This window comes from Vanacampus margaritifer, chromosome 2, assembly GCF_051991255.1.
Source record: "Vanacampus margaritifer isolate UIUO_Vmar chromosome 2, RoL_Vmar_1.0, whole genome shotgun sequence".
Taxonomy (NCBI): domain Eukaryota; kingdom Metazoa; phylum Chordata; class Actinopteri; order Syngnathiformes; family Syngnathidae; genus Vanacampus; species Vanacampus margaritifer.
This window is the reverse complement of record NC_135433.1, coordinates 44574451-44600927: the sequence shown is the minus strand read 5'-3', so window position 1 is coordinate 44600927 and position 26477 is coordinate 44574451. Positions and strand designations below refer to the sequence as shown.

At 41.1% G+C, this 26477-nt stretch overlaps 1 protein-coding gene across 2 annotated transcripts; it reads right to left on the bottom strand.

Moving 5' to 3' along the window:
- Positions 1-468: 468 nt before the first annotated feature.
- Positions 469-22946, bottom strand: dspa (desmoplakin a). Of its 2 annotated transcripts, none has more exons than XM_077556942.1 (24): positions 22499-22946; positions 20841-20925; positions 20572-20690; positions 20257-20485; positions 17510-17635; positions 16358-16417; positions 16109-16276; positions 15941-16045; positions 15748-15843; positions 15529-15654; positions 14709-14867; positions 13498-13652; positions 12236-12362; positions 11970-12156; positions 11694-11884; positions 10174-10355; positions 9955-10093; positions 8904-9097; positions 8649-8811; positions 8484-8567; positions 8254-8361; positions 7451-7549; positions 5568-7382; positions 469-4178 (listed from the first exon to the last, which is right to left on the bottom strand). In XM_077556942.1, exons 1-24 carry the CDS (start codon positions 22777-22779, stop codon positions 978-980), a joined length of 8199 nt encoding a protein of 2732 aa, XP_077413068.1. In that variant the 5' UTR covers positions 22780-22946; the 3' UTR covers positions 469-977. The 2 variants fall into 2 exon arrangements, with proteins under 2 accessions (XP_077413068.1, XP_077413069.1); XM_077556943.1 differs by having other exon boundaries at positions 6885-7382; positions 22499-22929.
- Between the last annotated feature and the right edge of the window lie 3531 nt (positions 22947-26477).

The following is a 26477-nucleotide window of genomic DNA, read 5'->3' as shown; positions in this document are numbered from 1 at the left end:
ATTTGGATTGTGTTTAGGCAATGTTATAATTTGAGATGATGAATTCAGGGGTTTTGCTAGCTAAAAACATTATTTTACTGTTACATAAAAAATCTAATTAAATATTTTGGCGAGTGTATGTAATGAAACTGTCACTTTTTGAACTGAACTACAGAAATAAATTAAGGTTGCCATTATATTCTAATTTATATAAGTATGATAAGTTTTAGAAAATCTTAAATGTTTTAAATGTTCATTGACTTCCATTTTTTTTTCAAAACTGGCATAGGATTCAGTGCAACCAAGTGTTCCGTTTAATTTTTGGTTTCGTTTCCTTGCACTCACCAAAGCTGTTAAAAAAATGTTTCTTTTTTAAACTGTCACTTAGCGCCACCTGTAGGTAAGAAGTGATACTACTCGATTGTAAACGATTGCTTTTACTTCCCAAATATCTAGTAAGTAAATGAATACACAACAAAGAATCAAAAATGGAAATAAAGCCTTTATTTTTTTCAATCACTTTTAAGTAATATTAAGTGGCAGTAGTATTTTTTTTTACAACTGATCAGAACTTTACCAACTCAGTGTGTAAATGCATAACAGCATTTAATGTAGCATTTTTTCTTGCTTAGATAAAACACATCAAAAGTCAAGCTAAAACAAAGTGTTATCAAAAAATGGCAAGTAAAGATAAAAAGTTGAACAAGCATTTCCAAATAAAAGACTGCACTCGTTAAAAAACATATATTAAAATGAGTTGTATTGAATATATTCCTTTATGCAGTGCTGTGAATTATAGTAAGCATAAGTTTAAAAAATAAACACCAGAGCCAAACACTCATCCAAATACAGAATCCTATTCAATTCTTAAGCATCCCAAATTCTCACACCAGAAAAACCTTAAATGTTAAACTGTAAAATAGTTAATAAAAAATCTATAGTTCTAACAGTGACACGTTATTTTTTTGTTAAATCTGTTCATTCACTAAAATGTTGAATTAGAAGTTGCCACTTGTGCTGTTGGACTCAAAGGTGTAGGTGTATGCGGATGAATAATCCACACTGCCTCTCCGAGAACCACTCTTGGAGCCAGACCTGGACCCAGACCGAGAGCTCGGGTTGGATACGTTGTAAGGGCTGCTGAGTCCCTTTGACGACACTGATGAGGCCTGCAGCATCTTCATCCCGTTGCTCTCTTCCACCATGCAGCTATCCATGGCTTCCTTGTAGGAGATCTTCAGTTTGGTCTTGGGACAGGTCAGGTTTTTGGGATAGTTGCGGGTATCCTGAAGTTTCTGTGCCCCGAGGCCGTCCAGCCAGTTTTTGCGGATGGCCTCCTCGATGGTAATGCGTTTCCCACTGCCGGGATCGATCAGGCCTCCGGTCAGGTATTGAAATTCCAGGAACCGATGTCCGGCTTCGTAAGGTAGCCACGTCTCCTTGACTGCCTCTGCTGCCGACATCTTCCTCTTGGTCTTCACATCCTCAAAACCAAGATAGGCTTTCTGTGCGGCCTTCAATTTGTTGGCCATGCTTTCATCGATGACACACTGATGGACAGCGTCCTGCAGCGTTAGCCTCTGGGCAGTTGCGGGGTTGATAATCCCTCCGGTGCTCGCCTGAGCCTCCAACAGCCTCTGTGCTGTGATGGTATCCATGATTCCTCGTCTCTGTGCTTCGGGAATGGTTATCTTCTCCAAAGTCTCGGTGTCAAATATGGCCGCCACTGGGCTCTGGTCGTCAAACATCTCTGGGGGAGAGACCGTAATGGAAATACTGTTGAAGCGCTTCCGAACGGTCGGGGAGGACGGTGCGGCCTGGGTGGGACTGCTGCAGGTGATGACGTCGTCAGCGGTGTTGGCTGTGATTGCCATGTCGGTGCTGGTGGTCCTGCTGGAAATGTTGTCAGCAAACTGTGTCAAGGTTAACTTTCCAGACCGGTACTGATCTAGGGAATTCTGGTCGATAATACCACGCTGCATGCAGTCTTGAATGTCGTACTGGGTCCCAGTCTTTCGGTCTACTATCACCAAGCGTGTGGAGCCATCAGACCCTTTGATGGTGATTTCTTCCCACTCGCACTCCTGTTCGGACAAGTCCAGAAAGGTGTCATAGTCGATTAACTCGCGGTGATAGGCCTCTCGAACCGACATCTCCAGATTGGTGTCTGGGTCAACGATCACCACCCGCCTCTTGCGGAGGACGTTGCTTCGGCTCTCTTGTAACACCTGAGCTTTCTTCTTGTCTTTGAGAGGCAGGAGTACTAGGCTGGTCTTGGCATCTGTGATGCACCTCTCCTTGAGTTGAAGATATGTCAGGTTCTCCTTTGTGTTTGGGTCAAAGAACCCTTTTGTGTCATCCCCCTCATAAGTTAGGATCTCATTCATCTCCTCGTCGAAATATCCTCGTTTATAAGCAACGGAAACATCAATCCGATGGCTCTCTTTGGGGTCGATAATCCCACCGCTGGCAATCTGAGCCTCAAGCAGACGTATCCCATGGCCTTTCTCGATAAGACCTTTCTCAATGGCCTGGAAAAGGGAGATTGTCTTTCCCGTGGCAGGATCAGTGTACCCAGTTACGGCCCTTTCTGCAGATAGCAACTTATTCTTAAATTCCTTTCCCACCAGGCCTCTCATTGAAGCCTCCTCTACTGTCAAGAAGACATTGTTTACGGGGTCCACAATGAAGCCAGATGCAGCTTGGGCTTCAAGAAGCTCCAATGTGGTTCCCCTCATAAGCAGACCTTCCTTCATTGCCTGATAAAAGGGCCATATCCTGTCATTGACCTCATCATAGATCCCTGCGATACAAGTGGATCCATACAGGTATGACCTCAGTTTATCCTCAATATCTTTGCTGGTGATTTCCCCTTCCCTAAGCTTTTGCAAATCAGTTTCATCGAGCAATTCAGATTTGATCAGCTCCGTCACAGAAACTTGTCCACGAAGCCCCTTGACTGTCAAGTTTTTTTCTGGGCCGTGAAGCAAGAGTAAACCATGAACAGGTTCCACCGTACACTTCCTCCTCAGGTCACCATAGCTTTTCTTTTCTCCTGTTGTTGGATCCAGGTAGCAGGCGGGTCTTCTGTTCAAAGCCCTGTAGAGCTCCTCATCGATAAGATTGCGATCCAGGGCCAAATCCTTTGGCAGGAACACACTGAGAACGGGATCCAATATCCCCCCAACAGCCTCCTGAGCCTGCAGCAAACGGAGTGTGGTCTCCTTGTTGATTCGGCCTTGTTTGCAAGCCTGGCCCACGGATAACACTTTACCCGTGTAGGGATCCTTGAAACCAACACACGCGGCTTCGGCTTGCACCAAAGCGTCTCTGTCTTCGGTGTCCACAATCCCCCTGGAACAAGCCGTGTCCACAGGCATCTTGTCATTAAAAGCAGGGTCTGCTATGTAGCCTGTTGCTGCTTGAGCCTCTAGCAACATGAGCGCGCTCTCCGGGGTGAGGAGGTTCTTGTTTTTGGCTTCGGTGAACGGCATTTTGCCTTGAGAAGCCGTCATCATGCCGGCAATAACGCCTGTCCCCTTTAGATTCACTTGGATGTCAACGGCTACCTCGTCCACGGTCTTCTTCCCCTGCAGCAGGAGCTCTAGCGTGGCCTTGCTGATCACACCGCAGTCACAAAGCTGGTGGGCTGTGACTTTGCGGCGCACCCCGTCGAATACGAGCTTCGAAGGGTCAATGGTCGCGACCTTCATATCCGTCTGAGTCTGTCTGTTCAACGTGCTCGGCCTTCTCTGCAACCTCTCTATCTCTCTCTGCAGTGCATCCCTCTTGAGACCCAAGTCATGCACCTCCTTCTCGGAGCTCAACAGCCTGCTCTTGTAACGCTCCTCAACACTTCGAAGCTCTCTCATCAACCTCTCAATCTCATTCTTTAGACTCAACCTATCCTGATCCGTCTTGGACCTGTCCGACTCCCACTGCCTGAGCTGGCTCTCCTTCAGCTCGTACTGGCTCTTCAGAAGGGTGAAATCCTTGAGGACGTTGTTCTTCTCGTCAACTAAACGCTGCTTGTTGCGAAGCTCAGTCTCCAGAGAGTGTTTGACACGGGACAGTTCCTCTTCAAGGCGTTTCTGACGGAGTTTGTCCTGGTCCAGTAATTTCAGCTTTGAAAGCAAATCATCCCTCTCCAGCAGCACCTCACTGCACTTGCTTTGAGACTCGTGTACCATGATGGATGTCTGTGGAGATATGAGCGAAGCACAAGATTAAAACACGTGAAGGGTGGTTGATAAAAAAAGAAAAAAAAAGAAGAAGCTGCCGGAACTACATGTACAGTGGACTCTTAGAACTCTCAGTTCCACACTTTCACCAGAGTATGCAAATACGAAAATGAGAGCTAATAACTTGGATGAATGAACATCACTTTTTATCGATTCAAACTATCGGCGCTATTGGACTTCCATCATTCCATTACAGTGCAACAACCTCAAGGCGTTTCGCCCCCTAAAGAAGAATAAAAATTAAGTGAAGCAAGAGCGAGTACTAAATGAGACAAAAGATTTGAATCAGTCCGTCTCACTGTGTCTTACTCGCTAGCGGACGACTGTTAGAAAACTGCATTTGTTTGTTTACATTCAAATTTGAGGTCCGGCAGCCATTGGAAGCGACTTTATACATGACGCAATCCCGTCACACTCATAATCAGTCGTCATTGGAGATTTCATTTATGTTCAACTTTTCACAACTAGTGCTGCCACTATTGAATATTTTTTTAATCGATTAATCTATCGATTATTCAATCGACTAATCAGATTTATTTTAATTTTGCATTAAAGTGTATTACAAAAGCATTTTTTCCCCCGATTACTATTTATTAACCAGTGACTGGTGTTTATTTCGTACTTCGTATTGATATATTGATAGAAATAAAAAAAGGGGGATTAATGTTCAGTCATTGTTTTCCAAAGTAAAAGCAGATGTTTGCAAATTTGTTATTTTGATTAAACACAGAAGATAATCAGTCTTTCATGAAGGACTATAGAAATCAGTGAGCAATTACTGTTGATATGCTGAAATCAGAGGATTTGGGAAATGTAAATAAATAAAATGGCTCCAAATGATACCTCAATTACAGTTCTATTCAGAACTTATAGACTGTGCACCAAACGGAAGTAAAACTCTTCACTTCCTGGATGCCATTTTTATATTTATTACATTACGTTTTTGTTGTTATTATTTCATGACCGTATATATAAATAGTTCATAAAACCTCGCTTTTCCATCAACGTTAATTCTATTTCGATTTTTCCTAACAAAATGAACAAACTGCCGTAATGGGACTATGGTTGGAGTCCACTGTAATGTATCCATGCATGTACAATTAGTATACAGTGATAATATGAGTTACATTCTGTGGTTGGTTATAGTTAAAAGCACATGCAGATCTGAAAAGCAGCGGAATTTTCTTACTAAACTCCCTAAATACACCATCGTGTGTTTGGTAATGTTACATAAATGTTTGGTGTTCAGTCTTAAGACTCCGTAATTGTTCATGCAAAAGCAGAAGATTAGGGGGGGGTGAAATATGGAATTATGCAGAGGCGATCCTTCAGTGCAATCAAAAATACCTCAAAAGACTGCTTTTGGAATTTGTCTATTTCGACCATAAGCTTTTCTCTCTCCTTGGTCAGGTCGTTGATGAGAACCTGGAGCTCCGCTGTCCTCTTGTTGCTACTCTGAAGTTGGACATGCAAGGCTGAAATCTGAGATGCATTCTCCCCATCCATGGAGTCCCTGCTAATCCTCAGGTGATCCCTCTCCTGCCTAAGGGCCCTCAGCTCCTCCTCCAGCCTCATTTTGTCCTTTGACGAGTTCTGAGCCAGAGTCTTCAGACGTTCTATTTCAACGCTGCATTCGTTGAGGTGGCGGGTTTTGTCCTCGATGGTTTTGTACAGACTTTCATTTCGCTGGTTGAACTCCACAATCTGGAGTTGATCAAGGTGGAACTTCTGTTTCAGTGCCTTCAGCTCGGCGGTCAAAGCAGCCAATTCGTCTTTGGTGAGTTTGTGCTCCCTGATGCTCTTATCCCGAGCCTCCTGAAGAGCTCTGAGATCCTGCCCGAGCTTCTTTTCAGAGTTTGAAGCCTCCACTTGAACGGACTTGAGGCTTGTGATGGTGGTGGTGTACTCTTTGCACGTTTGGGTCACCCTCTGCAGCTCCGACTCCAGCCTCTTCCTGCGTGTGAACTCTTCTTGGGTCGCCTTCTTTTGCTTCTCCACCTCAGCTGCCATGGCATCCAGAGAGGATTGGAGTTCCCGGATGCGGCTCTGCAGCCTCACGGCGCTCTGTTCCGCCTTGTTCCGGTCACTGGTCTGCTTCTCCAGCTCCACTCGGGTGATGCGGACGTCCTTCTCGGATAATTTGAGCTTGTCAATCATCTCCAGACAGGAGGCGTTCTTCGCCTTGAGTTCTGCCTCAGATTGTCTCAGGAGATTGATTTCCAATTCCAAGGCCCGCCTCTTCTTGCCTTCTTCTTCCACGTCACGCGTAAGCATGCTGATCTGACGGCCCTTTTCCTGAATATTTTTGGCAGCCTCCTTTAGTTTGAGCTCATCTTCGTCTCTCTGCTGCGTGACCTTCCTGATATGCACTTCCAGCTCGCTCCTCATCCGAGTCTCTTGGGTCAGCGACGTCCTCTGCTGGTTTGTCTCCAACTCCGCTCGGTTTTTTTGCTCTTCGGCGTGAGCGATGGAGAGTTTGAGTCTACGGAGCTCGTCTTCGAGATCTCGCTTCTCTCCGGTGAGCTTCTCGTAGTGCCGCCTAAGCTCGGCCGAGTCCTCTTCCTGCTGCTGCGAGGTTTTCAGGACGGTGGTCTTGGTGACGTGGATCTGGGTCTCGTACGTTTGCTTAAGTTGACTGATCTCCTGGGTGCACTGTGTTCTTACCTTTGAAATATCTGACTCGGCATTGCGGCGACGTGCCGCCTCCTCCTCCAGCAGTATCTTCAGCCTCTCAAGCTCACGTTCCTTGTCCTTGACAGTCTTTTCCAAGTCAATCTTGAGCCAGTTCAGCTCATCCAGCTCTTTCTGTCTGCGGCGAACAGCCGCCTCGTACTCTTCTTGTTGGCTGGTGTAGCGCTCTTCCGCCAGCCTTTTTTTCCTCTTTTCTTCTTCCAGTTGATACTTAATGCGGTTGAGTTGGTCGGTCAGCTCTTGGATCTGACCCTGGGTGCTGTCCAGGCTCTCCTTGGCGGCAGTTACTTGAATGGATGTGGTTCTCTTCACTTCCTCCATAGAAATGAGCTGGTCTTTTGATTGGCTGAGCTCAAGCTTGAGGCGGGCAAAGGCATCTTCCAAAGACTTATTTTTCCCGCCATAATCCGCCAGTTGTTCCTTAAGGCGCCTAAGTTCCTCCTCCAGCAGCTCAATCTTGGTGTTCCTAATCTGAAGATGGAAAACTATTTTAGATTTCGATTTGGTAGTTTACGTGACAAAATATTCGTGAAAGTTACCTTCAGCTCTTCCATGTTCTTCAGTAACTCCCCAAGAAACTTGTAGTAGTCACCTGAGCGAGTAAGGAGCTCGATGTAGTGGGACTGGATGTCAGACGCCTGATGGGAGGTAGAATTCCAGAATTACATTTCCAGTAGTAATAAACGAGATACCCATTTCGAGGTTGTGGGCATTTCATGAAAACACAGGGTTACAGGGTGTCCTTGGCTTATGACACACCGTACAGTATAATTATTGTACCCTACAACACGAATAAAGTTGCATTCACGGTAAATATTTCGTTAGCGTTGGGCCAAAATCTTGTCTCTCCGAAATTGTCACTTTTCAAGGAGACCTCAAAAAGGGCATATTTGTTCAACCATTAACACTGTATCATCAAAAGCAAGCCAGTTTCAACACTTTAGATTGATCAATAATTCGTAAAAATAACACACACGCATGTGGACTGACCAAAAGTATAGATTTTTGAAAAAATAGGAATTTTGCCAAATTTGGACTTAGGTTTTGGCTTTGGAGTTGAGTACGCTGTTATTGATTTGGAACAAATGGGGGGTGGTATTGAACATCCCTACTAAAAATCGAAATAAATACAGTAATAAAACTACAAATTCACATTTAAAATCTATATCCTATGATGTTAAAGAAAAATAAATAAATCACAAACCACAACAACAACAAAAATGCTAAACTTTGTGTTATCTTTCTAAAGGGAGATTTATGATACAAATATTATACGGACTCTCATTAGCTGATTCAAGTGTACCTAATGAAGCGACCAGTGAGTAAAGAACATTATTCATACCTCCTGTCTAACAACAGTAGCCGGGGATTTCAGCATGGTTCTCTTGATCGGAATATTGAGGAGCGTTTCCAGGCCGGAACTGTAGGAAGCCAGCTGCAGCTCGTAGTCCTGAAAACACAATACACAGTCAAAAAAAGGGTGGGGGGTTATTTATTTTGCAGCACAGGCGCTTGTAGTAGTCTACGAATATGTTTTTGTTATTAAGCGCACACACTTGAAGCCCGACTAACCTTAATGGAGGCGGCGCAGGTGTCTGCATCTTTCTGGACATCCTCTACCTTCTCCTTCTTGCCTTTAACCTCACCGTGAAGTATCTGTACGTAGGGGTTGTCAATTCAATGAAACGTTTTCATTTTTGGTATTTGCAAAACAAGGAAGCAAGGGAGGAAACTTGCCTTCTGCTGGTTGAGGTAGTCCATGACCATCTGGATATTCGTGAGTTGAACATTCTGAAGGACGTCCTGGCGCTTCCTGGCATTGTTTATCCAGTGGTCTATGGAAGTGCTGTTCTGCTGGTAATTCTTCAGTTGCTTCTCATGCTTCTCCTGATCCCACAATCTGAAAGCGGAAAGCGTGGGAGGAGGAAGGATGAATGGATGTGTTTGAGTTAAGTCACAAGAAGCAAAACAGGAATAAAAAGGTGAACTAACCGGGTGTCAATTTGGGTTTGGATGCGGCGCCAGCGGTCAGACAGTTGACCCACCAGCTCTGCGTATTTGGACAAGTCCACGTCGCACCTGTGGAAGGACTCTGAGACTTGACCGTTCCACTGAACTGCTTTGGCCAACTCGGACTCCATCGCGGTCAACAGGTCTTTTTTGAGGTCCAGCTCAATCTTCATTTGCTTTAAGAGAGAATGCGGGGTGTCTATAAGGTGCGTTTCCATTACCCTCAGTTTTGCGGCAAAAGCAAGCTGGTAATGATTTTTGAAAAAAACTCTCAAATATCGGCCAAAAAGTTTTTACGCTTGATGTGGTTTTTGAGACAAAGTATTTCACAAAAGTGAACACGTGTTGCGCATTCCATGTAGTCATGTGACCCCCGCCCGGTCACGTAGGAAAAGAAATAGGAAGTACGGGGCTACTCGCTTTCGTGTCGGAGTCTTTTTAAGCACAAAGCGATTCAGTTATGGAGCCAATATGCGGCCGTTCAACGCACGTCTCATATCGTTGCAAGAGAAATGGCCGACATACGGCGCACGTCGTCGTTGACATCCATCCGTCCGCACCATAACACGACTTATAAGCACGCGCACACACCAACACCAAATGACCGAACCTGCCCGATGAGGGGAGGGAGATGTTTTTTTAAGTAATATTAACAACCCCCGGGCGTCATCACCAGCACCTCCTACAGAACTGCGAGATCCCGTGAGACGGGACATTACGAGAATTGCGCCTCAGAAGCAAAACGCTCTTCAATGGAAACACCGGCAAGTCGAAATTGTACTTTATCGAAATAGTACAATATCGCTTTGATTTTTGCAAAAAACTGTAATGGAAACGCAGCTGATATGATCGTTGAGCAATATCCACTTTATGACAGCATTATTCTGCTTAATACAACAATGGCATAGATAGAGGAGTTGATAACGTTCAGTTCAGAAAAGGACGCCTTAAAAAATAACAAGTAATGAACATTTTGATTGTTAATTTCCCCCCCATAGTCACTGAAGGAAAGGAAGTCAAAATGTGTAAAAACCTTCAGAGTGCTCTGGTAGTTGTCCAGCTCTCGCGGGTCCAGTGAGGTGGTATCTTTTTCCGTCAGGCGGGCCTCATGGACTTTGACAACGTCTTCAACCTGGAGAAGAGTCTCCAGCAAGGACTTCAGCGCTGACAGTCTGTTGGCAATCATCGATTTAAGTGACTCGATTGTACGTTACTTTTTGTTCGATTTCTTCTTTCCAAAAGGAATGCACACCTTTGGATATAAGCTGAGTAGAGACCCTGCAGACCCCCCAGTTTCTGGCTGATGATTTCCAGCTCTGAGCGGAGGAATTTGGCTTGCTCCGAGTCGGGAGGAATCCCTTCCAGCTGTTTTAGAATCTTCTCTCTTAGGCGCAGGTACTCGTCGTGAATGTAGTCCAGATCTTGGTGCACAACCTAGACATCAAATAGTACCACACGTTAACTCCTGCATTGTCATTTTCTGTGGCTTTTATCTTTTTTTTTGGGGGGGTGGGGGTCTGCTTGGGGATCGATCCTACGCCCTCCGGTTTGGGAGCACAGAGCGCTACCAGTGGGCTAAAAAGTTTTTTTTTTATGTCATGCAATGTTATGTGATCTACCTTCAGAGGTGGGTAGTAATTAGTTACATTTACTCCGTTACTTTTACTTGAGTAACTTTTTGAATTTTTTTTACTTCTAAGAGTAGTTTAACCACAAAATATTTTTTACTTTTACTTGAGTAGATGTGTGAAGCAGTAACGCTACTCTTACTCCGCTATATTGGGCTACACTAGAGTAGCGGTAACCCGCTGCCCCATTCATGAATTTGATTTACCGTATTTTCACGTAAGCGCTCCGCTTGACTGACTGTGTGGGACACTAGTGATGTGACGTTCACGAACGAATCGAGTCTTTTGAACGGCTCTTCAATGTGACGATGGGAAACGGGTCTTTATAGTGACTCGTTCATTTGATGTTTTTGTCTATCTGTTTACATTGTTTTTTTAAAAAAAAAAAATCAGACTTCATGTTAAAGCAGTTACTCAGTACTTGAGTATTCTTTTCAGCAAATACTTTTTTACTTGTACTTGAGGAATATTATTTTGAAGTAACGCCACTCTTAATTGAGTAAAATTTTTGGCTACTCTACCCACCTCTGTCTACCTTTGCGATTGACTGGTCGATCACGATGAACGTATTGAGCACCCCAGCCTAGAATCGATCACTAGGCAATCATGTGACATATAGACAAAAAAGCACTCACTTTGACAACCGTGGACAATTTAGAGTCTAGAGCCCGTAGATGCCACAAGACAAAGCAAAACACTTCTTTTGCCTGAATGAAAGGCCTCAATTCACTGATATTCTACAAGATGGCGGCAAATCACTATTTTTGTCTAAATGACACTCAACTCAATTTGGACATAGGTCCTTGGCGCCAAGATGCCACAAGATGGCGGCAAAGCAACACTTTTCAGGCAATAACGGAATAGTTTCTCAAAAAATTAGCAAATGGGTGAATTTAGGTGGTTTACTGCATATATAATTGCAATTATGGTACATAAAAAAATAATGAGTTTGGCATTTTGGGGAAAAATTCACACAATCTCGAGGAGAACATGCAAACTCCATAGAGGAAGTCCAGAGCCGAAATTCAAACCATGACCTCAATACTGTGAGGCAGAAATGCTAAGCACTCGTCTACCGTGCTGCACTAGCGTCTTCAACTCCTCGTCATTTTGAAACTCAACTACAAATGAACGAGTACCATACCTGCAGTTTTTCAATGTGCACCAAGCACTCCTGCAGGCCGTTTTCCCCCGGGCAAACGTGCAGATGGCCGGTGAGCCCGGATTCGGCCAGCTCCAGCCTCCGTCGGAGCTCTTGCAGACTGTTGAGCAGTGTGATGCTAAGGGCCTGGATTTTGGGAGGCGCAGGTTTGCTTTCCTGTTTGGCATCCTCCTCTTCAAATGCGAAAAGAGAAGAATTCAAACACCTGATAGTTTAGCGTAAAGCACTCGATCGTTTATGTTGAACCAGACAACTCACTGTAGCCAGTCAGCTGGATAACCAGCGTATCATAATGAGTTTGGGCTTTGTCAAAGTGGCTCTGGATGGTGATTTTATCCTCCTCCCCGAAAAGGTCGCAACCTTGACTGGTGCGGAGGAACTCTTGGTAGTGTGTCTCCAGTCTCTTGATGATGCTGCGGTACTCCTCGGGGCGCATTTTAGATATCTGCCATGCAAACGACGACACGGGAGGTGAGCAAAATCGGGCTGATTATTTAAGTGGACTCAATATTGTAATACATTACCATGGAGAACGTGAGAGAGTTGATGTAGTTGATGTCTTTGAGGCAGTACTGCCATGAGATAAGGCTCTTGATGTTAATGTACAGCTGATTCCAGATGGCGAGGATGGCCTCGTAATACTGCTCATTCCTGGAGAAAAACAATGTTTGAAGCATAAGAGCACACACGGCAACGACGATTCCAAACATGCACCTGTTAGGTTTGTCGGATCATTTTAGTACTTTACAAAAGTAGACACGCAAAACACTTCACTAAATGAAATTAAAGCTCCCTGTGATGGACTGGCAAGCAGCCAAGTGTGTACCCCACTTCTCAAAGTCAACCAAAAGTCAGCCGTCTTTGGCTGCAGATCACTCGGAAGTGGTGTAGAAAATGTAATTAAATCAAATTGCAATATGTGTGTGTGTGTGTGTTTTTTTGTCTTAAATAAAATCACAGATTTTTTATGAATTGTGGCTAGAGGAGTTAAAAAAGTCTGTAAAAAAAAAAAAGTTGCAAAGTTACCAAACCCAAAAAACGTCCATAGGTGTCCACCACAAAATGGCGTGTGTGACAAGTGAATGTTATGTATGTTTTCTTTTTAATTCAGAAAACTTATTAATACACATGCGAACTGTTTCAAATTGTATTAATATGCATAATAAACCTTTAATGCATTATATGTCTCCTTTAACTCATTTGCTCTCAAAAAACATATCAATACGTTCTATTTTAAATGTTAAGTGACCCAAAGACGTATTTCTAAGTTTTTTATGTGTTTGTTTGTTTTTTAAATCTGGAGCATACAGAAGGCTTTGATGCAGCCTCTCAACCGCAAAGAACGTTTGAAGAAATTGTAGTTATTCCACAAACGGCCAGCAGGTGGCAGCAGAGCAAAAGTGATCAACCAGGGCCATGTTGGCCATGTTTTACTCACATTTCTAAAAGATTTGTGAATAATGATACAATGTAGCTATATTCTAATGCTAATTGCTTAAAAAAAATCCTGATGAAAGAAGAGACTCTAATCTTTCTTTTGGTAGGTTCTATGTTTTGTACAGCAATAGAACACAATATTCTGTCAAAATCCAGTAAAACAGCCGGGAGTGAAGGGGATTGCTTCAGTGAAAATGGCTGGGAGTGAATGAGTTAAGAGTGTAGACCCAAAAAACACTTTTACATTGTTTGGATAGCAAATACTGTATGTTTCAATGTGTATTAGTGAGATTATCTGAAGTACAATAATATCATATATAATGCAAGTGGACTCCTCAATTGCTCTTACTTTTTGGCGAGGCCGATGCTGAGGGGGTTTGGCGGTGGGATCAGCAGACACACGGAGGGAATCAACATGTCCAGACCTCCTGGTCCAGTCACGAGCCACTTGCTGCGCTGCGTGTTGTCTTTCAGTATGCCCTCATTTCCTTTGAGGATCCCTTTCTACAAAAAAACACATGAAAAAGAGGAAAAAAACATTCAAAACAATCCGTATCGAGTCATACCTCAAATTAAAGGTCTTGGCAAGAGCTTTCCAGATTGCCATTATGCCGTAATGACTGAAAAAGTACTCATTTTTGCACTCAATATTTGCTATAATCCTAACCCTAACCGTTTTCAATGAAAATATATTTAAAATACATTTTAATTGTTTGTTGATAAAAAGTTTAATTGCGAAAAAACACTAATTTTAAAATGGGTCAACTTAACCTGGGCTGTGTTTAATGTTCCGAAAGCATTCCGATAAACATCTAACATTTATAACTGAAAATATGTCAAAAATAAACCTTTTAGTTGTTGATAAAAAAAAAGAAGAAGTAACATTGTGAAAAACTACACATTTTTAAATGGGTCAATTTGACCCGGGCTATGTTTAATGTTCCAAAAGCATTCCAATAAAACATTTAACACTTAATTGAAAATATGTCAAAGTGAACAATTTTAAATTAAGAAGTTTCATAACAAAAAACAAATTTGTAGTTTTTCATTAGATTTGATTAATTTGACCCAGGCTATGTTTAATGTTCCAAACGCATTTCAATAAATATGTAACATTTTAATTCAAAATGACAAAGTAAACAATTTCAATTGTCTGCCGAAAAAAAAAAAGATTATTAAAATACGGGTCAATTTGGCCCGGATTGTTTAACATTCCAAAACCAAGACAATAAACATTGTTATAGTTTATTATTAAGTGATGGCCGGTTTTGCACATACTGTTAGTCGAAATCAACCATTTCTTATATTCTGTTGATGTGAATGTTTGGTCAGTTTGACCCGGTATATGCTCAATGTTCCGAAAGCATCCAAAGAAAAATTGTTACAGCTCTTTAGTGTTTTCATTGCGAATATATCTAAACATTTTTTTACTGTCTGTTGGTGCCAAGTTTGATTGCAAAAAAAAAAGCTGACGTTTTTTCTTTAGCTTGAAAGTTGGTCATTTTGACCCACAGGAGGGTTAAGTTACCAAATCCAGTTCATTGCCCCTTAAGGACCCACCTGGTCCTGCTTGAAGTCACACAATGCCTGAACCATGATGGGGTTGTTAGTTGCTGTGGGTTCCTCTGGGTTGCGGGGCTTCAGCCTCACGATCGTCTTGGACTTGTTGACCAGGCTTTGAACCTGTCTCTTATTCTCCATGATACGCTCCTTCTCTTTCTGTAGACGGTGAAAAGTGTGTTCAGTTAACTCATTCACTGCCATTGACGGCTATAGACGTCAAAAATTCATTTGAATTATTTCCATTGACGGCTATTGACGTCAAAAATTCATTTGAACTATTTCCATTTTCAAATTTTTTCCCACTTTTTTTAACAAGAGTATGAAAACCTAGGAAAAAAATGTATTTAAAAATGTATGTATAATTTAAAACAGATATAAAATTTGTGATTTATCGTGAGTTAACTAGTGAAGTCATGTGATTGATTACAATTAAGAAATGTAATCGCCTGATGCCCCATCAGACGATTAACAATTTTAATTGTAATTAATCGCATGACTTCAATAGTCACTCACGTTTAATCGCAAATTTTATATCTGTTCTAGATGTACAATAAAAAAAATTCTAGGTTTTCATACTCTAAAAAATAAAAAATGTGAAACTAATCGAAATAGTTCAAATGAATTTTTGATGTCTATAGCCGTCAAAATGGCAGTGAATGAGTTGAAAAAAAAAAAGAGAGGAAATGAGCCAACTGAAAAGACGTTTCAAACTATTACTGCTCTCTATCTCGTGGTTGGAGACCCCTGCCGCACACAACTGGCCAAAGTCGAAAAGTAGATTTTCAAAATAAAATTGGAATTTTAGCATTATCGGTACCTCCAGCTGTTTCAGAAGCTCCACAAGATTTTCCATTGGGGTGTTCTTGTTGCACGTGAACTTGGTCTGGATGTTGTCGCGGTCCTTTTTCAGCTTCGCGTAGGTCTCATTCGCCTCTTTGAAAAACTAAACAGGAGATTTGAAAAAAAACAAAACACACACACTCAGTTTTGAACCGAATCAGATGCTATTTCAAGGCAGGCCTAAATGAACGCTTACCTGGCTGTAGGCTGCATTCTCCTTCAAATGAATGTGAATGCACTTGGTGATCTGGAGAAGCCAACTCCACTGGGTCTGTAAGGTGTCCATGTAGGCCTGAGGGCACACACAAACACATTATCCTGTTTGCTTGGCAGTGGCCCGCCTCCTCCTCACATATTAGAGACAATAGCTGTAAAACTGCAAAACTCACGTCAATCTTATCCGACGCCGGATGGTTGTTGTTCAGGAGGCCGTCGGCTTTCACCTTGAGCTTGTTCAGATCTTTCTCCTTCTCCTCCAGATCTTTCATCAGCCTCTGTGTGACGAAGATGAAGGTGAACAATCGAAATGGTTCAAGTAAGTACGAGTTTGAGCTTACAGAGTAGCTCTCTTGCTTCTTGGGAATGTACTGCTCGATGTTTTTGTCACCCCAGTCAAAGACCAGCTCCTCCTCCTCCTTCTCGTTCACCCACATGATGGCACGGGAGATTTCCTCAATGATGCTTTGCAGCTCACGCAGCTGATTTACTCGGTTGTGTGACATTTTCTGTTGCACAGTCATTCAAATTTTAATAAAAAAAAAAAAAACTATTGTTTTTGCTTTAAAAAAAAATAAAAATTCCCCTACCTGCAGACTGTCCCAATCTTGTTCCATGATGTAAAGGTTGGACTTGTCACCCCTCATGCCCTAAAGACAAGTCCTCTTTTTATTGCCTTTTTATTTTGACACATGACCTCAGTTAAAGGGGAAGTCAACCCCCCAAAAATGTCTTGACAATAATATGTTCTATGCACCTCCACTAGTCTAAATGTGGTATTCTGGTTAATATTCCTTTAGTGGAATATGACTTAAGCAGCTAAATCCAACAGTTTTTATCAATATCAGAAGGCGGCCATTTTGCCACTTGCTGTCGACTGAAAATGACATCAAAGTTGCTCAGGTCTCAGGTAACAACCAATCACAGCTCATCTTCAGAAAACCGGTGAGCTGCGATTGGTCGTTGCCTGACCCCTCAACAACTGTGATGTTAAAATGGCCGCCCCATGAGATGGACAAAAATGGCTGGAATGTGCTTCATAACTCATATTCCACAAATGTAATATTAACTCATTCACTGCCATTGACAGCTATAAAGGTCAAAAATTCATTTGAACTATTTCAATTAGTAATTTTTTTTCCACTTTTGTCAACAATTGTATGAAACCTAGATTTTTTTTTATTGTACATTTAGAACAGATATGAAATTTGTGATTAATTGCGAGTTAACTAGTGAAGTCATGCGATTAATTATGATTAAAAACTTTAATCGCCTGACTCCCTGCATTTGTAATAATCTTTTCTTCTTCTTTTTTTTAATTCATTCACTGCCATTGACGGCCATAAACGTCAAAAATTAATTTTAACTATTTCTATTAGGTTAACATTTTTTCCCCACTTTTGTTAACAAGAGTATGAAAACCTAGATTTTTGGGGGGTACATTTAGAACAGATGTAAAATTTGTAATTAATCGTGAGTTAACTAGCAAAGTCATGCGATTAATTACAATTAAAAATTGTAATCGCCTCTTGCCTTTAATTTTTAATGATCTTTTTTAAAATGAATTTATGGCAGTAAATGAGTTAATTAGAATGCCATGTTATGTAGAACATATTATTATTATTATTATTATTATTATATATTATTTTACTATTAAGGTTGACTTCCCCTTTAAGAAGAGCTTGAAAAGACACAGGCACAAAAGGTGACAGTTAGGAGTGAAGGAGAGCGAGGTTACGTACCAGTTCGTCCCGAGCACGGTCGACTTCCTGGCTCCTTTGAATAGTGCTGTGGAATTTGTTGTGGCTCATGATTTGTTTCTCGATGGTTGCCGAGTCGTCCCCCCATGGAGCCGTCTGAATCATGCGCTGCAAAGTATAAGAATAAAACGTATTAACGTATAAGTTTGTGTATACTGTATATATTTATAATCACTAGTAATACACTTTCATTGACAGTGCAAATGTACATAATGAATTTCTCCAAACTAGCATTCTTCTCTTTGACCTCTAGATGGCAGTCTGTACAAATCTAATGTGAAGTTATAGTCAGGAAACTATTCCAACTATGCCCCTCTTTGTTCAGCTCTGGTCTTTTGATAAGAACAACCTCTGCCTGTCCCTGCACTTTACTCCCAATTTTTTTCACTCTCTCTTCTCTTTCGAGCCTTTGTTCACACGCCACTCCCTTCTTCCATGCTTACTGGGCCGAAGCCACACAAGACGGCCTCTTTCAGCAGCACCACTAAAAGTTGTAGTAGAAAGCAGTCAGATGGGATCAGGTGTTATGTTAGTGTCAGCAAACAACATTTTAGGGGTGAGTTTTTTGACAACAGAGTTTAGAGATGTCATGAGGGCGTTTTCCCATAAGCATGTGGACCTGCCTCGTCCTTACAGCATCTAACTGACAGGTGTCAAATTTCACACGTATTTACTGTTCTTTTTTGGCCTCCCTCTCGCGTTCGCGTAGCTTCGCTCCCTCCGAACTGAGCCGCCATATTCCCCTTCCCACGTCAATGTTTCACTATAGGCCTCATTCACCGGTGGATCAGGTTTTGGCAGTGAGTCAAAATGGTTTCAGTTACCATCAGGTCAGAGGGGGTGAGAGGGAGAGTGCGCACCCTCCTCCTCCACCTCCTAGGCTTGTGCATGCAATTATCCACGCAGCTTGAGCAACCTCAACGCGCAGCGTCGAATATGTCGAACGTGTTGCAACAACGCCGCGTTAAGAACAAACAAAAAAAAAACACCACGCTGGTGTTCATGATGTGGTGTTTAGTTGACAATAACCCGATATAGTTTGTGGTCTATGTATTTGTTTTTGCTTTAAAGGTAAAATAAAATAATAATAATAATAATAATAATAATACAAATATACAACGACGTATTAGGGCCACGAATAAATATATATTTTTTGAGGGCAAGGGCAATATTCAGAGAAAACAAAATTTTTTTCAGCAAATTTGCCATTTTATAAAATGGCAAATTTGCGAGAAAAAAACCCTCAATTATTAAATTATTATTTACACGTTCATACATTTTGGTATCTTTTTGTACAAGTATCTAAGTTGATGTGTCAAATCTACTGCTCTCTGTCATTCACTAGCATTTACCTAAAGTATGCTAGCATCTGATTGGATAGTGTTAGTCAGCTGATAGAGGATCAGGAAGTGTTGTCGCTCTCGCTGCGGTGAATGACGAGTAAAGTTTAAATTTAAGAATGAATCCGTTTCCATTCTGCCTTTTTATTTTATAAACAGTGTCCCATTAACCACCAACGAATCCTCACATGATTAGACTATAGCTACCCTTCGTGTATTTCTCGTAAGTTTCTGAGTTTTTTCTCGCAAATTTGCCACTTTATAAACTCGCAAGTTTACGAGTTTTTTTCTCTGAATATTGCCGCCGCCCTCTAAAAAAACATATATATTTATACGTAGCCCTAATACACCGTCGTACAAATAAAATAGATGTGATATCCATTTTTAAAAGCTACCACAAGCTTGATCTTGTTGCAAAGAGCGAGAAGAATAGTTAAGTACAGACTAACTGGCAGCAGCTGATGTGATTTTTTTTTAATGTTAATTTTGAATTTTTAAACGTGTTCGTACTGGTCCATCTAATTCAGCAGACAGATCACGGCTTCACCCATTTACTCAGTACAATTTTTTTTTCAATTTTTCTTTCTAAAATTGAAATGGAAAATAAGCGAGCATTTTTTTGAGGATTTTATTATTTTTCTCCACATATAATGTGGCATAGACTGAGAATCTTGAGAATCTCTATGCCAGATTTCAAAATATTGCTGCACGGAGGAGTTAGCATAACGCAGCTGTAGAGCAACTCAGCTTCCCATAACTGGCATCATGTTCTTCTTCTATTGCTGATAATAGTGAATCAACAGCGCCTCTACTGGTCATAATTATATATTTCTTCAATACATTATTAATCAACAATTCCACAGGTGCAGCTCCATAAATTAGAATATCTTAGAAAGTTCATTTATTTCAGTAGTTCACTTGTATTCATAACACAAAAATATGTCAAATATTTTATTGAAAATAATTTTTATGTTTTCTAATGTGTGCGTAATATTCTAATTTCTTGAGATGATGAAATAGTGAAAATCTGCAAGTAATTAACCCCAAAAAGGTTTCTACTTTCCTATGGATGCCACAGTTGGCAGCTAAGCACTACTTTTGCCTAAATGAAGTTTCTCAACTCACTTTCACGTAGTTCCTTGACACCAGGATGTCACAAGATGAGCACAAAAACAACAAATAGGTTTTCAGCAAAAATCTGCAAATCGGTGAAGCCGCAAATATGTGGCCTAACACTGCATTATCATTTCTCAATGCTCCCTTCATATGTATCAGTCTCATACCCAAACCAATGCTAAACACCTAAAAGTTAAGCATTATATGTACAGTAATACTTCTTTTTCCAAACGTTTGCATTCTAAACATCCCAAAATCAATTTCATATCTTACCTTCTGCTGGCTAATCCAGGCCATGGCATCTTGAAAGAGCCTCCCTCCTTCGGCGGTGCCCAAACTGCCGGCTGTGTTTCGTTTGATGGACATGGTGCCCATGGTACCCATGGTGCCCATGGTGGCCATGGTGCCCATGGAGCCCATGGTGCCCATGGTGCCCATGGTGCCCATGGTGCCCATTAGTTGCTGTTGGATCCCGCCATACATATGCTCCAACTGATTGACACTGCAGGGTTTAAAACAAAAGAAATGACATGTTCTATCAGATCAAGATTGTTCAAATTAGTGCATATAGAAAGTGGGGGGGCATACCTGGCAAAGACGTCGTTAGGTATGCGCATCTGCTGCAGGTCCATGCCATACGTCCTCAGCAGCTCCATATGGTCAGCCGCCATCATCAGCATCTTCTCGGCTTCCGCGGGTGGACCGCCCTGGCATGACATCAACAATGAATAAATACAAGCTGCGTTCTCTACTCCACTCAAAATATTGTCAACGAGTCATGTTAACAATGTTGTGCAGTCAACAACTAACCACCCAACTTCTTTGTGCTTATTTCTAGCAACGGAGGCGCTACTTACGCTCTGCACAATCATCTTCGCTCTTTGCAGGCACTCAAGACTCACGGCTTTCAGCTGCATTACTTTCTCCTGCATGTCCTCCACACTGCAATGCGAGAACGCAATAAATATTCCCATCTTGACAGGACAACTTTCATTAAAATGGCTTGCGAGACAAATTGCTATGGCTTATACTGAACACTTCATCCAAGTCAACATTTGACAACCTTTATTGGCACAGCTTTACATGCGAAAAAAACCTGATCCATCACCACACAAAACCTTCATAAATAGGTTTATTGTCATCAAGAGCTTGTAATTCTGCAGGTCACGATAAGTCACATGCATAGATAAAGAAAAATGTATTATTTGTAGTGAAAAGGTCATATTTGGGCTAATTAAAATTTAATAATATCCCGTGGCACACCTAATAATTTCTCACATAATGTGCACTAACTGTAATTTAAATTCTACTATGAGTGCTTGTCAAGGATGATTCCATAGTTCATGTCATGGAAGTTACCTTTGACCCTCCAAAGAAGAATATAATTGTGGCAAAAGTTGTTCTCAAACAAACATTTATTTACATGAACACATGCATGCACACACACAAATACATTTCCCATAGGAAATGATGTAAAGGTTCAACCCATAAAAATAAATAAAAATCATCCATGACAAAAATAGCATTACAGTATTATTAACTATACAAAGGACTTTATGTGTAACATTTTAATATTCATATTCACACAAGTGAAAAACAGAACTTAAACCCTGTATAGTAAAACGACAATTAAGAAAAACAACTCACGTTTGAGGAGTGTCATAAAAGTTTGCTAAAATTCATAAAGATGTGATTTTTTATTCATTAATCTATCTATTTATTTATTTAATGTACTGACTAACCAGCCATATTTGGCTCAATGGTTATCATGATAAAACACATAAAGTGTCACAAAGTTGATGGTTTAGGTTTTGTTTAGTAGTTTCCACTGTATAAATACAAATAATACAACACAAATAATCAATAGTGTTATTATCAACTATATCAAAGATATTTAAGTAACTTTTTTTTTACATGTAAAAAGAGTCAACAACTGTGAATAATGAATTCATGAGTTTGCTGAACTTTAGAAACCCTTGTCATTTTTTTTCAATTATTATTTTTGTACTGAGCAACCTGTTTGAATATCATTTCTGATTCTATGATTATCATCTAAAAAGTCCTATAATAATGAAAATGTTAGTTTTTGAAAGTTGAGGTTTTAAATAAATAAAAAAAACAACAACATTGTTAACATTCTTACAGAAGGCTTTGTTAAGAAAACATGAATAAACTAAGCGCTTTGCAATCGTCCAAAGGTCTAAGTGAGATCACGGCAGAGGGGAATTAGGGAGGGGCGTTCCAAGCATTTCCTCTGTTATGGTCAGAACCTTGAGCAACAGGATTCCATGAAATCAAAGTTACCGCTTAGTCATTACAATAATTGTTTATTTATTTGTACATGCTGATTCAGCAAACTTCCCACATGGACTATTCTTTTTTCTTTTTTTTTTAACTACTACTCGTGATTGTAATTGTAACATCCCTGCGTCGCATTAACGGCATTTAAAAAATAAACATGCTTTGCAATGGGTCTGTTTGAGCCAAAGCAACAGGTGATAATGGAGGGACTCACCTTATCACTCCACCTCCACCGCCGCCGCCGCCAGCCGCCATGCTAACTTGCATTTTCCGCCCGGTGCCCCCTCCGCCGTGCATGGACGACCTGGACTGGGTGGTCTTGTACGTGTAGCTGCCGCCGCCACCGTCCGCCATCTGGTAGTCCCCTCCTTGGAAGCCGTTCCCAGACACAAAAACGTCGTTCCTCATGTAGCTTGACGACGACAAGTCCGGCCGGGAATTACTCCGCTGGCCCATAGAGGCCAGTCTGGACGTGGAGCCGCCGAACATGCTCATCTCGGCACCAGGTCGGGGACGGGGGGGTTGAAACTTTTTTGGGGGGTGGGGGGTAAATCAGCCAGATAAGTTTTGGTGTTTTGACAGACCGTCAGACAGCCCTTCTGTAGCCGTCTCCTGGTGCGCTGAGTTCGGTCTGCTGTGAAAAGGCGGAAGCTGCGCGCTTTTGGATCGCGAAGAAACCACACCTTTGGCTGTGTGTGCGCGCTCGTGCGTGTTTGCGCGTGTTTACGAAACACTCCTCAGTCCTCACTCTCGCTCGCTCGCTGACAGGAAGGGGACTGAACTCACTCACGCTGACATTCTACTAAATTGTCGTCCAAAACTTTGTAAAGTTTGGAAATGGCAAAAGTGCGTTGAGCTTTTAATGCACCAAATGCATAATTTGATATATAAAACCTTTTACCGGTAAAATAAAGAAAATAAATAAACTATGCTTGTAGATAATAAAAAAAAAAAACTAAAACAAGAGGATTAATTTAGCTCTCGTGTTAGTAAAAATGTACAGACTCTGAAATGTACTGAATAACCTCTTCACACGCAAAATAGTATTCCTCTTTTACTACTTTGCATAGTGCGCAGCCGGGGGGTGTCACCCACCAGACATTTGCTGCAAGCTAAATTCTGACACGATAATCTACTGAACTAACACAATATGTCCTACAAGAGAAAAACAGAAGAACATAAATGCTAAATCAGCTAAAACTGGAGAAAAATATTATTCCCTGGCTGATGTTTTTCACATTAGATGAAAAAAATTGAATCAATTTCGGAACCGACAAAATCATGTGTTGCCGATGTCCCCTCAGCAACAAAATGACAAGAAAGTGTCATGCACTAAGCATAATCTATTGTTAAGCATGATTCATTTAAAAATGAGTTAGTATCAAACACACTCTGCAAAGTTCAACACACATTTAGGCCTCAAAAGTCAAACAAAACACTTGAAATTTGTCAATCTTGAGAGATTTTATGTAAATGAAAATCAAAAAATGGTTAACCTTGTGTTTTGCTTTTTCAATTACAAAAATACGTAAATGGTGATGATAACCATAGAACAGCAAATTGGACTTCAAACGATGATTTAGTAAGTGTTCTGGGAATTAGCGCTCCAAAAGTCATAACGATATCTTTCTGGGTTTGATATGTCATGCAGAGTTCAAACAAACACAAATTTCCAGTGTGGTGACTGTTGCGTTGACACCAATTAAACAAAGCAGCAGCAGCAGCAGTGGGGGGAAAAAAATGTAACTGATAGCGGTGGTTGCGTGAAGAATGTATCATCCCAGGTTCAACATTATTGAGGTCACAAGTCCATTTGAGAAAGTGGAGGCTGTTAAAAAGCAAAGTAAGTGACACTTGGGTCCAGCCCTTCCCTTACGTCTGGATGTGCGCTCTCACGCTGCCTAATTGCACCGTTTGCATGCGGCCACATGCAGGTAGGCGTGCCGGGCCCAGTGAAAAACAGTGAGGAGTGCGAGGGCGGGTCTGCGTGCATGCATGCAACAAAAGTGGCGAGAAAGTAACCAGTTGGTGCGCACGTGTGTGTCAATATGAGAATGCATGTATAGTATGAGGGGCGGCGATGACCTCACACACGTACGACTGACACACATAACGGAAATCTCATAAAACATACTAAAATGCTGCACTGTAAAAAAATAAATAAAAATAGTGCATATGTAAACAACTTTGCAGAACCATTTTACCACTGAGTCACGCCGCCCTGTTGTTGCTAAGTTAGCAGTAAAGGACTGTTGAATAATCTACAGGTTTAAAAATATTACAGTTCTAGAATACATAATATATAAGTTGTTCTGTAAAGTTGTTTGTATTTGCACAGTATTTTTTTTTTTTTACAAAATTATTCTGGCAACCAGAGCTGCCAGATTGTTTTTTGTAAAAAAGTACAGTTTTTTTTTTTTTTACAGTGTACCAAAGAGTCTACTGACAAAAAGTGTTATTCTAACACTCCTATGATTTAATTTTAACTGTATTTCTATTACAGTAATTTGTTTTGTTTAAAAACATTTTTTTTAAGTGATTTCTTTAACATTTTCTTACTGTCAAATCAACAGTTGCGTTTTACAACATATTAATGCAAATTACACAATGCTTCATTGTTTTTGTATTTATAGTTTTTTTATGTCACAATTTTACAGATTTGTTTTTTTACAGTTATGTGTGAGAGTGTTTCAACAGTTAATGAAAGCATTTCCATATTTTGTGTGAGAGCATTTTAGCATTTCAATAGTGTGCTTCAATTGTGTGTGTGGGAGCCTTTTAATTGTAAGTGTGAGAGCATTTTACTTGTCTAGGAGCAAAAAACACTAGTATGTTAGCGTGTTTCAGTTGTGTGTGACAAAAAAAAAAGTATGTTCTAGTAGTGTGTATGAGAGCATTCAGTAGAGTGTATGAGATGGTATTACAAGGTAGCGGTAAAAAATCTGTGTAACCCCAGTTAAGCAGATTTTTAGTTGATATTCTGAAAATATTCATAAGTGATATTCTCAGCCCCCCTTTAGCCCCACCAAGGGAGAGAGAAAAAAAAAACCTTGAGCCGGCCCTGGTTTTGGGCCCCTCACGTCCACATAGAATGTCTGCAGTGACAGGAAGAGACAATGTACCCTGTGGCTTTACAATTGCGGATTTATTGCAAGCTGCAGCGTCCCGCCGTAAATGTGTGGGAAAGAAAGGAAGGAGGGGAGGCATGGCCGTGCATAAGAAGTCAACTCAGACTGTAAGTTCTCAACAAAACCAACACCCGGAGGTGGAATTCTGCCTCCTCTACGTGTGTGTGTGTGTGTTTGGTCTCAGCTTCAGCGTAATCTCCATTTCCAAATAATGATGACAGTCTGTTATAAACCACCATTTCTGGAAAGGCCAGTCTTACGCTGAACACACCCACCCGCCGGGACACACCCAACATATTTTTGTCTCTGAGCTCAGGTGTTTTTTTTTTTTTATGCTCCAAACTAAACTTGACTGAACTCGTACGAGAGAGCAGCAAAGCCGATGAACTTTGCTGTATTTTTCAATCCTTATGTTGCCAGGAATCAAAGTGTAAAGTCTCACGAGTAAAAGTTGAACCTCCTCCAGCAAGATTGTCCTTGCATGATAAGAATCTGACGACACGCCATTATCCGCTTAATGCATTTAAGTTAGTAGTAAGTCAAACGCTCCCAACTGGTGGGGGGTGTAAATATTTAACACAATGTTTGTTTTGCAATACGGCGCGACTCACTCCTGTTTTGCAAGCCAGCGAGGAGGAGCACTGTGACACATGCGGCGTCCTCGTCCAACACAACAGCCGCTTGACTCCTCCATGTTACAATATGCAATGACTGCGACACCACCTTGTGAGACGACGTGACCTCATTTCCAGACACTCGTGCTGACATCATCTGCTGAGTAGACGAAATCTATACAGTATATGGAAACATTCCAAAATATATCAAGGATGGGTAACTTAAATGATGGAGGGGGCCACATTTTTTTCTATTTGGCAGGCATATATATGAATGAAAAAATTAGTGCTGTCAAAGTTAAAGCGTTAACTGATTAATTAATCATCCCAAAAAATTATCGCATTAACTCATTCACTGCCATTGACGGCTATAGCGGTATTGATGGTTATTTTTCTCCTCCATATCATTCCAAATTTATAAAAAAAAAATATATATAGTTTCATGTTGTAG

Coding starts and splice junctions, on each gene's coding strand:
- dspa (XM_077556942.1), bottom strand. CDS start 22,779: ATGAGCATGTTCGGCGGCTCCACGTCCAGACTGGCCTCTATGGGCCAG. Junction 16,046..16,108: donor AGAAGCAAGAGAGCTACTCT/GTAAGCTCAAAC, acceptor TTCGTCACACAG/AGGCTGATGAAAGATCTGGA. Junction 11,885..11,969: donor TATCCAGCTGACTGGCTACA/GTGAGTTGTCTG, acceptor TCGCATTTGAAG/AGGAGGATGCCAAACAGGAA.